Raw genomic sequence first — 14,063 nt, forward strand, 5'->3', positions numbered from 1 at the left:
TAGGATGGAAAAGAAGAATTATGAAAGGAGCTGGTGACTAATAGCAAAGAAGATACTAAAAGCTTTTTTAAGTATATAAAGGGTCAAAGAGCATTGAGGGTAAATATAGGACCAATAGAAAATGATGCTGGAGATACTGTAATGAGAGATGCAGAGATGGCAGAGGAACTGAATGCGTATTTTGCATCAGTCTTCATAGTGGAAGACATCTGCAGTATATTGGACATTCAAGAGTGTCAGGGAAGTGAAGTATGCGCAGTGAAAATTAGGACTGAGAACGTGCTCAGAAAGCATAATGGTCTGAGGGTGGATAAATCTCCTGGACCTGATGGAATGCACTGTCGGGTTCTGAAGGAAGTAGCTGGAGAGATTGCGGAGGCATTAACAATGGTCTTTCAAGAATCAATAGATTCTGGCATTGTACTGGATGGCTGGGAAATTGCAAATGTTACTCTGCTATTTAAGAAGGGTGGGAGGCAGCAGAAAGGAAACTATAGACCTGTTAGCCTGACATCAGTGGTTGGGAAGTTGTTGGAATTGATTGTTAAGGATGAGATTACGGAGTACCTGGAGGCACATCACAAGGTAGGCCAAACCCAGCATGATTTCTTGAAAGGAAAATCCTGCCCGACAAACCTACTGCAACTTTTTGAGAAAATTACAAGCAGAGTAGACAAAGTAGATGCAGTAGATGTGGTGTACTTGGATTTCCAGAAGGCCTTTGATAAGGTGCCGCACATGAGGCTGGCTAGCAAGATAAGAGCCCATAGAATTACAGTTACTAGCATGGGTGGAGCATTGACTATTTGGCAGAAAACAAAGAATGGGAATAAAGGGATCCTATTCTGGCTGGCTGCCGGTTACCAGTGGAGCTCCACAGGGTTCGGTGTTGGGACCGCCGTTTTTTAAGATGTATGTCAATGATTTGGATTATGGGATTAATGGATTTGTGGCTAAATTTGCCGATGATACAATGATAGGTGGAGGAGCAGATAGTGTTGAGGAAATAGAGAGCCTGCAGAGAGACTTAGATAGTTTAGGGGAATGGGCAAAGTGGCAAATGAAATACAATTTTGGAAAATGTATTGTCATGCACTTTGGTGGAAGAAATAAACGAGCAGACTATTATTTAGATGAGGAGAAAACTCAAAATGCAGAGATGCAAAGGGACTTGGGAGTCCTTGTGCAGGATACTCTAAAGGTTAACCTCCAGGTTGAGTCGGTGGTGAAGAAGGCGAATGCGATGTTGACATTCATTTCTAGAGGTATAGAATAGAACAGCAGGGATATGATGTTAAGGCTCTAAAAGGCACTCTTGAGACCACACTTGGAGTATTGTGTGCAATTTTGGGCTCCTTATTTTAGAAAGGATACACTGACATTAAAGAGGGTTCAGAGAAGATTCACGAGAATGATTCCAGGAATGAAAGGGTTATCATATGGGAAACATCTGGCAGCTCTTAGGCTGTATTCCCTGGAGTTCAGGAGAATGAGGGGGGGATATCATTGAAACATTCCAAATGTTAAGAGACCTAAAAAGATTAGATATGGCAAAGTTATTTCCCATGGTAGCGGAGTCTAGGACAAGAGGGAACAATTTCAGGATTGAAGAATGTCCATTTAGAACAGAGATGAAGAGAAATTACTTTATTCAGAGGATGGTAAACCTGTGGAAGTTGTTACCATGAGCAGCTGTGGAGGCCAAGTCATTGGGTGTATTTAAGGCAGAGATAGATAGGTTGTTGATTATCCAGGGCATCAAAGGGTATGGGGAGAAGGCAGGAGAGTGAGGATGACTGGAAGAATTGGATCAGCCTATGATTGAATGGCACAGCAGACTTGATGGGCCGAATGGACTGCTTCTGCTCCTATACCTTATGGTCTTAAGGTCTTAATAATAGAGTCCAACATCTTTTCAACCACTGAAGTTAGGCTAACTGACTTATAATTTCCTGCATTCTGCCTCCCTCCTGTTTTAACGAGTTAAGTGACATACGGAGTTTTCCAATTCTCTTGAACTATTCCAGAATCTAGAGATTCTTTAAAGGTCATTACTAATGGCTCTGCAATCTCTTCAGCTACCCCTTTCAGTACCCTGGGGTGTAGTCCATCTGGCCCAGGTGACTCCATCTACTTTCAGACCCTTCAGTTTCCCAAGCACCTTCTGCTTTGTAATACGACACTCACTTCTGCCTGCTGATACTCTTGAATTTCTGGCATCCTACTAGTGTCTCCTTAAGGCTTTTCTAGTTGCCTTCTGTTGATTTTTAAAAGCTTCCCAATCCTCACGCTAATTTTTGCTGTATTATTTCCCTCTCTTTTGCTTTTATGCTGTCTTTGACTTCCCTTGTCAGCCACGGTTGCATCCTCCCTTTAAGATTCTTATTCCCCTCTGATGTGTCTATCTTGTTCCTCCTGAATTACCCCCAGAAACTCCAGCCATTGCTGTTCTGCCATTATCCCTGCTGGTGTCCTTCTCCAGTCAACTTTGGCCAGTTGCTTTCCCATGCCTCTGTAATTCCCTTTACTCCACTGTAATACTGATACATCTAACTTAGCTTCTCCCCCTCAAACCGCAGGGTGAATCCTAACAGATTATGGTCACTGCCTCCTAAGGGCTCCTTTACCTTAAGCTTCCTAATCACCCAATCCAGAACTGTCTTTCTCCTAGTGGGTCCAACCACAAACTGCTCTAAAGAACAATCTTGTAAGCATTCTACAAACTTCATCTCTTGGGATCCAGCACCAGCTTGATTTTCCAAATCTGTCTGCATATTGAAATTCCCTATAACTATCATAACATTGGCCTTTTTACATGCGTTTTCTAACTGACATTGTAAATTGTACCCTTCTTTCTGGCTATCGTTTGGAGGCCTGTATAACTCCCATCAGGGTCGTTTTACCCTTGCAGTTTCTTAACTCTCCACATAAGCATTCGACACCTTCCAATCCTATGTCATTTCTTTCTTTCATTTCATTTTTTAAAACATCAAAGCCACTCCACCCCCTCTGCCTACCTGCCTGTCCTTTCAATACAATGTGCATCCTTGGATGTTAAGCTCCCATGACCCAGTGATGCTCACAATGTCATACTTGCCAGTCTCTCACTGTGCTACAAGATCATCTAACTCATTCCCTATTATACATCCATTCAAATACAAAACCTCCAGTCCTGTATTCATCACCCTTTTTGATTTTGCTCCCATGTTACACTTCAACTCATCCCACTGACTGAAATTTTGCCCTATCATCTGCCTATCCTTTCTCATAGTCACACTGCATCTACTTGTACACCAACTTCCCCATCCACAGCCCTACCACTCAGTTTCCCATCTCCCTATAATATTAGTTTAAACTCACCCCAACAGCTCCAGCAAACCAGCTCACAAGGATATTGGTCCTCCTCAGGTTCAAGTGTAACCCGTCCTTTTTATATTGGTCATACCTTCCCCAGAAGAGATCCCAATGATCCAGAAATCTGAAATCTTGCCCCCTGCACCAGTTCCTCAGCCACGCATTCATCTGCCAAATCATCCTATATGTACCCTCACTGGTGTGTGGCACATGTAGCAATCCAGAAATTACTACACTGGAGGTCCTATCCTATTCTGGTTTCTGACCCCGGAGTTTGTACTCCTTCCCCTCCCCCTACCTTCTTAGTCTGGCTTTTATCCCCCCTTTATTTCCCGTGCTGGTGATGTGTCTTGGCCCGAAATGTCAACTGTTTATTCCCCTCCATCAAAGCTGCCTGATTGGCTGAGATCCCCCAGCACTTTGTGTGCATTGCTCAAGCTTTCCAGCACCTGCAGAATCTTTTGTGTTCATGATTTGTTTAAACTTACTTTTTATAGCTGGTTTCAGAGTTCACTATAAATCTCGATAGAAATCACTGTTGTAACTGGAGACATGCTTCAGGTGAGACATTAGTCATTGACCATAGCCGGATTTAAAGACCCTCTGAGAAAGGGTTATAACCTGGCTATTAGAATTCCCTTGAACAACACCACTATTAACTGGGTATCACCAAAGAACTTGTTCTGTGAAAAATGGATACTATATACCAGTAACTTGAAAGTAATTTGATTCTGTACAAGATCTGTTACGATGTCCCTGGCAGATGAAATAGAGTGTAACACAAATTAAAAAGTGCAGGCAGAATTTATATTTCAGGCAGCTGTTATTTGAAACTTGCTAAGATTTTTCACATCATTGGATTAAAAGGCAGGATGCAACCATATTCTATTTAGCATATAAATAAGGAATGTGCTAAACACAAGCAGATAAAAAGCTCCAACCTGTACAGTACTGTACTGTGTGAACCATGACAAGCTTAGTAAATATTCAAGGAAATTGATAAAACAAGGTAATATGATTTATAAATTATACCACCAAATATTCAAAAATCATCTCAGGAAATATAGAAGATATTCTATATTTTCCCTTCCAGCACCTGATATGATGAAGGAGAGATGCAAGCCAAGAAACTGATCTCTCTCTGTAATCTATACGCTTACAATTCACCTCTGTGGCTAACTGGGTCTCCCTCTCACACTTGGTTAAGTAGCAGAAGTCCATGTGACTTTTTCCATAGAGTCATAGAACACAACACAGAAATAGGCCCTTCAGCCCATCTAGTCCTTGCCAAACAATTAATCTGCCTAGTGCCATTAACCCACACCTAGACCACAGCCCTCCCTACCCCTCCTGTCCATGTACCTATCCAAATTTCTCTTTGATTTTTTCAATCCAAAAATCAAACCGACTTCCATAACCTGTACTAGCAGCTTGTTCTACACTCTCACCACCTTCTGAGTAAAGTTCTTCCTCATATTCCCCTCAAACATTTCACCTTTCACCCTTAACCTTGCTATGCACCTCCCTCTTTTTCTTAGCTGGGGCCTCAAAAGCTCTTGAAATCCAAGGTTCGCTAAACCACTTATCCTTGCCTTTTATTCTGACAGGAACATACAAATTCTATACTCTCAAAACTTCACTTTTGAAGGCCTCCTACTTACTAAGTACACTTTTGCCAGAAAACAGCCTGTATCAATAGTTACCAGATCCTTTCTGATATCATCAAACTTGGCCTTTCTCCAATTCAGAATCTCAACCTGGGGACCAGACCTACCCTTTTCCATAATTACTTTGAAACTAATGGCATTATGATTCCTAGATGCAATGTGGTCCCCTACACAAACCTCTGTCACCTGCCCTGTTTCATTCCCTAATAGGAGATCTAGTTGGGACCTCTATGCTCTTATTAAGGAAACTTTCCTGAACACATTCCATATTTGACAGACTCTTTCCCATCCAGCTCCTCTTTCTACAGGGAGTCCCACTCAATACGTGGGAAACTGAAATCACCTACCATCACAATCTTACGTTTCTTATAACAGTCTATGATCTAATAAGTTGTTCTCGGGCTTCAAGCCGGGCCAGGTATCGATTATAACTGTCATTTTGATGACAAACTCTGCCATCTTCTACAGGGGTGATGTCTGGGCATGTCTAGATCTTTTTTCAGTCTATGATCTCTCTACAAATTTGTTTCTCTAACTCCTGAGGACTAATTGGATGGTTTATAATATGGTTCCATTAACATGGTCATACCTCTCTACCCATAAATCTTCACTAGATGAGCTCTCCAGTCTGACCTGCCTGAGCACTGCTGTGACATTTTCCCCCCTCCCTTTTATCCCTCCTGCACTATGTCTAAAACAATGGAACCTTGGAATATTGAGCTGTCATTCAGCTCCTCCTACAACCATGACTCACTAACAGCTACAATGGAACAATTCCACGTGCTGATCCCTGCCCTAAGCTCATCCGTCTTTCTTACAATACTGCTTGCTTGAAATACATGCAGTTCAGAACACAAGTCCCGCCATGCTCAACCTTTTGATTCCTGACTTAACAACATCTGTCTCCACAACCTGTTCTGATGTTTCGGTTCCCATCCCCCTGCAGCTTTAGTTTTCCAATCTTCCAAAGTTCTTTAAATTACGGTTATAGCTTCTACTGTGTTCTCAGCTACTTCCTTTCATGACAAAGAAACTGAAAAATAAAATGTTAGTGTTCTAAATGTCTAAGCTATCATTCAATTGCCTCATTCGTTTAGTAAGTTGAAGCCAAATCTGAATCATAGTCATAATGTCAGAAGTCACATAGCACAGAACCAGGCCTTCGATCCACCTTGTCCATGCCAAACACCAATCGTTCATCAATACTGATCACATTTACCAGTACTTGGTCCACAGTCTTATAGGCCTTGGCGATTTACGTTCCTGTCAAGATGCTTTGAGAGTATCTGCTTCCACAGGTTTCTCGTTCCACTCAGTCTCTGGGTGGAGGAAAAATGCCCTTCAGATCCCCTCCGAAACTTCTTACCCTCTACCTCAAACTTACGCCTTCTGGTTTTAAGATATCTAGGCTATCCTGTCTAAGTTCCTCCAAGTTTCATTTGTTTTTACCAGGTTGCCCAGCAACCTCCTCTGGTCTTTAGCAAATCTAGTCTCTCCTCATAACTGAGGTGCACCATCCCAGGGAATATTGTGGTGAATCCCATCTCTGCCCTTTCCAGTATAATTACATCCTTCCTGTTACCTCTGTGGCAACAGAATGGTTCACACTACCTCAGATAACTGTTGTTGTAACACAGTCTCCCTGTTAGCTAAAGGTAAGTAGGGTGTGATATTTACCTTCAGATAATGAAGGCAAGAATCCCACATGCTTTCTTCACCACCTGCACCATAACCACCAGAGGTCCTTGGTCTCATTCACCAAGGCCCCTCTGTTGTTCTACAGTGTTTCCTGAGTCACCACTGTCATTTCAGGTGTTAACACACATAACATTTAGACTACACATACAATGGGACTGTGTACAAAACAACAGGATGCTCTGTTGTGTGAGCTGGATACCTTCTGGTCATCATTCTTGGTGGCATATATTAAGTGTACAAAATAGCTCCAAAATTCAGTTAACTGAATTCCATGAAACTGACTTAGGGAAATGTAGTAGAAAGCACAGATGAAATCTAAAAATCCAACCCTGGAAATTGTTGATGCACCGAGCGAATGCTGTGAGCGTGTGAACAGTGTCTACAGGAAATAGATTGAAGGAAGTTTCCCCAAGCAGCTTTTTATTGGTTTATTTATTGAGATACGTTGTAGAGTGGGCCCTTCCAGCCCTTCAAGTCAAGCTGCCCAGCAAGCCATGTTTTAACCCCAGCCGAATCACAGGTCAATTCACAACAACCAATTAACCCACCAACTGACTGTGGGAGTAAACCAGAGCACCCAGAGGAAACCCACACAGTCACAGGGAGTATGTACAAACTCCTTACAGATAGCAGGGGATTCTGAGTAGAAATCATGTGTGCCTTTGGGTCAAAAGGATGGGGGATGGGGGTGTAAGAACATTACTCGTGCTCGGTTTCGGAAGCACTTTTGACAGATATCTATGGATGCATGATGGAGAGTATGCTTGCTGATTGCATTACAGCCCAGTATGGAAACACTTATGCTCAGGAATGGAAAAGGCCACAGAAAGCCCAGTTCATCACAGGCAAAACCCTCTCCACCTCCGACTACACTTACGTGGAGCAATGCCACAAGAAAGCAGCATCCGTCACCAAACACCACCACTGTCCAGGCCATGTCCTCTTCGCACCGCTTCCATTGTGCAGCGGGTAGAGTAGCTTTAAGTTCTAGACCACCAGGGTCAGGAACTGGTGTAGATAACTTCCCTCACCACCTCTCTGAATTGATTCTATCACCCTCAGACTCACTTTTAGGGATTCTTTACAACTCATGTTCTCAGTATTTTCACTTTCTTCTGTGTATGGGGGGGGGTGTTCAATCAAACTTTGCCTGTTTATGTATAGATTTCAGTAAATATTGTTGTGTTTCCTTTTTTTTCCATAAATGACTCCAAGAAAATGAATATCAAGGTAGTATATGACGTTACTTTGAACTTAACACCCATTGCAATTTCAGTCCAGTGAATTTCATGCCTTATGGAGCAAGTTTGGGTTTTTCTCTTTCAAGCAAAGGAGGATGAGAGAAGAGAGAGAGAAGAGGATGAAGAAGTGTACAAGATGATAAGAGGTATAGATTGAGTTGCTAGCTGCAGATTTTTCCCAAAGTGGAAAGTGGCTAATACAATGTCCTACCAAGGGTGGCAGTAGAAGCAGATACATTAGGAATGTTTAAGAAACTCTTTGATAAGCACATGGATCATAGAAAAAAAAATGGAGGGCTATGTATTAGGAAAGGGTTAGATTGATCTTAGACACAGCTAAAAAGGCCTTGTTATATTTTATGATGAGACTGGAGAGCTGAACTTTCTTCACAAAAGTTTCAACTATCTGGTAAATCCCATTGTAAAGGATTTGATCTCTGGAGAAGCTAGTAGACAACTCTAAACTACATCAAGCCTAAAGCTCCCCTGTGTGCAACTGTGGACAGCCTAGTTTTACCATGGAACATAAAATGATTCAATACCTGATTCACAAATAAAAAAAGAGGCACTACAGTAGTACAATTATACCTGACATTATTATCTGGCTTAAACTGCTGAACACAAAAGTCTAACAGTAGGTCTACACGGACATCAGGGAGAGGAAATACTGTGAGCAGTATTCCATACAGGAACTTTATAAACACCTGCATGCAAAGAATTAATTAGCAAGGACTAAGAGATCTTATTTAAGTATGCAGAAAGACACATTTATCTTCTGTAACTTTGCTTATAAGTAGAGAGGAATTTTACACACGGTTGTAACGTCTGGCAAGCGGCCAATATTTTAAGCATCTTTTCAGGTTCTTGTGTGAGTGTGACATCTAAATAGGTCGAAATGAATTAGAGTTTAATTATCAGTGAAAATCTCCCTTCAGCCTAGAAACAGTGCCCTCTTCATGCTCAGAATTCCAAATCAAATATATTATCACAGACATGTGTCATGAAATTTATTGTTTACTATCTAATCAAAACTTCTCTATTTAATAAGAGATTTCATTTTATATTTCTTGAAGATGTAGGCCCTTCAAGCCACGTCAGCCAGCAATTCCCCGATTTAATCTGAGCCTAATAACAGGACATCTTACAATGGCCAGTTAAAGACCAACCAGTATGTTTTTGGACTAAGGGAGGAAATGGCGGTACCCGGAGGAAACCCACACGGGAATGATCAAATTCCTTACAGGCAGCGGCGGGAACTGAACTAGGGTCACCTGCACTGTAAAGCGTTGTGCTAACCACTACACTACCGTGCCACCCCAGTCTTTGTGGTTGTGACGACAAACCAAGTTATCAGACGATTGATGCTAATGAGAGAGATAAGGGAGACAATGGAGAAACGTTCAAAATGTTAATGAGAGACGAGAGAGAGATAATGGAAAAGAAACACAATTCAGAATATTGACAGACCGGTTGCTTTGAACCTGAACTGTTTGAGGTTTGATGTACAGGCGATACCCCAGCAGGGGGATAAAAAGAACAGGTTCGCTAAGGCATGACACCACGAGATTACGAGACCCTGGAAGAGCAGTGTGCCCCCACAAGTTGGTGGGAGTTTGGAGGTCTGGTTTGCAGGAACCAACCATAGACGCACAGGGTGCAAAGGTACGATCAGTGGGAACCTGGTGTGTGTGTCCGCCCTCGCCTGGGTGCCAGGTTCACCGCGGAAGAACAGTCGTATCCGGAACGGAGGGGTCACAGTCGGTGACCACAGCAGGATAGAAGACATAAAAGGGTCCGCCCGAAACCAACTGCGAAGAACATCAAAGGTCTGCCTGAATCAAATTTGCATCTCTCTCTCTCTCTCTCTCTCTCCCTTCCCAACGGCACAACAGCGATTACTGCGAACTGCACTAAGCTGAACTGAACTCTGCGTCACTTAAGACTGATCATTTTACCCCTAGACTGCGATAGAGCTTGGTTGATTCCTATTACCCTAGTTCTGTGTACATGTGTGTTTTATCATTGCTAACCTGTTGCATTTATATCCTTACAATTAGAGTACTGTATTACTTATTTCTTTAATAAAACTTTATTAGTTTCTAGTAATCCAGACTCCAACTAGTGGTCCATTTCTGCTGGTTTGGCAACCCAGTTATGGGGTACGTAACAGGGTAAGGGAGGATACCAGAGGATACCCAACCAGGCACAGGGAGAATGTGCACACCCGACTCGGACAGCACTCAGGATCATGATCATTCCAAGCTGCTGAAGCAACAGGTTGGCAATGCAATCCACTGTGCCAAGTACTTGGTACTGTGTGCACCCCTCGTGTATTTTGAGGAAAAACGAGTTATGAAGCTGGTATCCTATTAGCAAGGTTCAGAACATGTAGAATAAACAATATCGTGCTCAATTTCTTTATTTTATCTCAGGATCCCTTTCACCTCCTTCTATCGTTGTCCCATCTTTTCCTTAACTGCTTTCCTTCTGTCCCATTTCACAATCAGAATTCACATACTGTATCACCCTTCATCATAATTATTCCTCTTGGCCTCCCACTCCCTTCTCCCCCACCCCCCAGCCCCAATGCCTCCTGATTTGTGAGTAGACCTTTCTAGCAGGGGTTCCCAACCTGGGGCCCACAGACCCTTTGGTTAATGGTATAGCTCCATGGCATGAAACACCTGCTCAAGCTGACTCCATTTATCACTATAGCGTGTGCAGTCCAAGAAAGCTTGGTTCAGCCTGACCTTCTTGTAAGTGGAAACTACCCTGGGGAATTATCAGTTGTGCTGAAAACCTATCCTTCTTCGTAGTAAATTATTTCTGAGCTAATTTCTGGCTGCAGATCGACACAGTGGTGACTCCACTGCAGTGATTGCAGAATGATTAATCAAATAATATATTGCTGCTGGGAGGGCAACGGACAACAAGTGCATAAATTCAGCTAAATCCTCAAGGACAGTTATTTTAAGACTATGGATTTTAATTTTCCAGACAAGAAATTTGGACAGAAATACGGAAAAAAAAACCGGCAATATTCTGCAGCAGGGAAGAACAAAGTAATAAAACCATCTACATCTTGATCTTAATGCCATCTGGCAACTAATCAGAAAATGCCTTGGACTTGGTTTTGATGCCCTCTGATTAAATGGCCTGATATTTCTCAGAGTCAAGCTTTGATCAACAACCATGGTCCCCTAAACTGCCAAAGAGCTTCTAACATTACATGACAAGCTGCATCTGAGAGAAAGAAACTGATACTCAGTCGTTGGACTGGGCCTGTCTATGATACCACAGCATGGAGAAAATCCCCACGTATGAAACAGAGAATGAACTAGTGAGGACAACCACAAACCTCAAATTGTTTCAGCACGAACAACACCATTTGCTTTTGACATGACAGGATTATTTTGGAACATTTCATCAAAAGGCACTGATCCCAGGCAACGTTTTGCTGTACGTTCACTCTCAAATTACACTGTTATATGTGAAAGGTGGGGCACCTATCAAAGCAGCTCCCAATTTAAATTTCGATAATATGAGATCAAGCAATTGAGCATGATGGTGAGACAATTGATTAACTGTAGGATCTTTAATACAGTGTACAGAAACTGATCATAGATACAACTAGAATGTATAATTGGGAGAACAGATAAAGCAAAGGTCATAGAGTTATTGAGTCACACAGTATCTACACTGGCCCCTTCAGGCCAACTTATCCATAGCAATGGGGTGACCTCGTTCTAACTGCGGGAGTCTGGCCAATAACCCCCTACACCATGGGTTCCCCAATCTTTTATATGCCACGGACCCCCATCATTAACCAAGGGGGCCCCTCTGCACTCACCTAGATGGCTTTTAAATATTGCCCATAATGTGGCAGGACAGTAATGTAGCAGTTGGTGTAATGCTTTATAGCACCAGCGATCAGGGTTCAATTTCTGTCTGTAAGGAGCTTGTATATTCTCCCCGTGACAGTATGGGTTTCCTCTAGGTCTCCGGTTTCCACCCACATTCCAAAGATGTACGGGTTAAAGTTAGTAAGTCGTGAGCAGGCTGTATTGGCACTGGAAGCATGGTAACACTAGTGGGCACGTATTCGGACTATGTTGGTCATTGACGCAAACAACATATTTCACGGCACGTTTTGATTTACGTGTAATTAATCTTTAATATGCCTGTCTCAACCATGACTTCTAGCCGCTCATTTCAAATATACGCCGCCCTTTACTTGAAAAAGCTGTGCTTGCCGCTAATCTTAATCCTACAGTATGTCATTCGTTTTTTTTTCCCCACCCCTTTCCTGGGGAAAAACTACTATGTACTTTCACCCTTCTTTGCCTCTCATGACCTCATATACCTCTGTCAGGTCCCTCACTCTCCCATGCTCCAGGAAACAAATTGCTAGTCTACATAACCGCTCCTTGTAATTCAGGCCCCCAAGTTCAGGCAACATCCTGGTAAATCTTTTCTGCATTCTTTCGAGTTTAATAACATCTTTCCTGCAAAAGAGTGATCAAAACTGCACTCAATGGTGTATGTGTTCAACAGATATATGCTTGCACCTGGGTGCCTTCAGAATAATGATGGAATGGCAGAGTAGACTCGATGGGCTGAATGGCCTCATTCTACTCCTATGTTTTATGGTCTAAGCCAGAGGTTCACAACATCTTTAATGATATGGACCAATACCATTAAGCAAAAGGTCTGTGGACCCCAGGTTGGTAACGCCTGGTCTAAACAGTTCAGTTAACCCTCCTTTGCTCCTCTCCATAGATGTGAATGTACCTTCATTTCAACTTGCTCCATAGATGTACCGTGGAGAGCTTTCTGACAGGCTGCATCACTGTCTGGTATTGGGGGGGGGGGGGGGCGGCTCCTGCACCGGACCCAAAGAAGCTGCAGGGGGTTGTGAATTTAGTTGTCTCCATCTTGGGTACTAGCCTACAAAGTCCCCAGGACATCTTCAAGGAGCAGTGTCTCAGAAAGGCAGCATCCAATGTTAAGGACCTTCAGCACCCAGGGCATGCCCTTTTCTCCCTGTTACCATCAGGCAGGAGGTACAGAAGCCTGAAGGCATACACTCAGTGATTCAGGAACAGCTTCTTCTCCTCTGCTATCCAATTCCTAAATGGACATTGAACCCGTGAACAATACCTCACTTTTTAAATATACATATATTATTTCTGTTTTTTGCACGATTTTAATCTATTCAATATATGTATACTGTAATCGATTTACTTATTATTTTCATTTTTTTCTTCTAGATTATGTATTGCATTGAACTGCTGCTGCTAAGTTAACAAATTTCACAACACATGCCAGTGATAATAAACCAGATTCTGATTCTATTTTCCTTTCTCTCTCCTGCTGATCATTTGAAGGTCAGCTTGGCAGCTTTGATCTGCACCCTATCACAGGTATACCCTCTGTTCTCTGCACTCTTTCCCACTCTCTCTCTCTGCAGCTCAACAAGCTCGGTTTCTCACTTTTCTAGTTCTGACGAAGGATCCTCATTCAGCACTGTTGGCTGTGTTTGTCCCCTCAATGGCACAGCTGGACCTGCTGCATGGCTCCCAGCATTTTATTATTTTGTTAATAATTCCTCAGTCTTTGATCTTTGAAGGAGACTAGGAAGGAAGGAAATGTAATCCAAACCTATATGAACTCACACAAAATGCTGGACCCAGACCCAGGGTCCCAATCCAAAACATCGACTATTTACTCCCCTCCATAGAAGTTGGCTGACTTACTGAATTCCTCCAGAATTTATGTGTGTTGTTCAAGATTGCCAGTATCTGACATACCTCTTGTGTCTAGACGAATTCTGTGTTTTAGTTGGGCCCTAGTGGAATTTCATAGGTGACAATGCAGGAATAAGTTGTGCTGAAACCATACATCTTGTTGTGGACTAGACCACTTTCTTTTGTTCTACTCACCAATCCGAGGATCTGCAAAAAGGTGAAATGGTAGAAGAACAGAAGTCCAGTAGCAAGAAGGGCCCACCAGAAATCCCCCAATGGTTCAGGCTGGTACACACCTGAAACAAAAACATTTTATTTAAAGGCCAATCATTTCATCAAGGTGCCTCCTCAGATTG

The 14,063-nt window shown here is 42.5% G+C and overlaps 1 protein-coding gene across 2 annotated transcripts in view; it reads right to left on the minus strand.

The window, feature by feature from the left end:
- LOC140204292 (transmembrane protein 164) overlaps positions 1-14,063 on the minus strand; it is a 149,425-nt gene that overhangs the window by 16,718 nt on the left and 118,644 nt on the right. For both annotated transcript variants that reach the window (XM_072270887.1, XM_072270888.1), the window contains one exon: positions 13,903-14,003. In XM_072270887.1, the coding sequence (XP_072126988.1) occupies positions 13,903-14,003 (101 nt within the window). The remainder of the gene's footprint in view (positions 1-13,902; positions 14,004-14,063) is intronic.

Source organism: Mobula birostris, chromosome 10 (genome assembly GCF_030028105.1).
Source record: "Mobula birostris isolate sMobBir1 chromosome 10, sMobBir1.hap1, whole genome shotgun sequence".
Taxonomy (NCBI): domain Eukaryota; kingdom Metazoa; phylum Chordata; class Chondrichthyes; order Myliobatiformes; family Myliobatidae; genus Mobula; species Mobula birostris.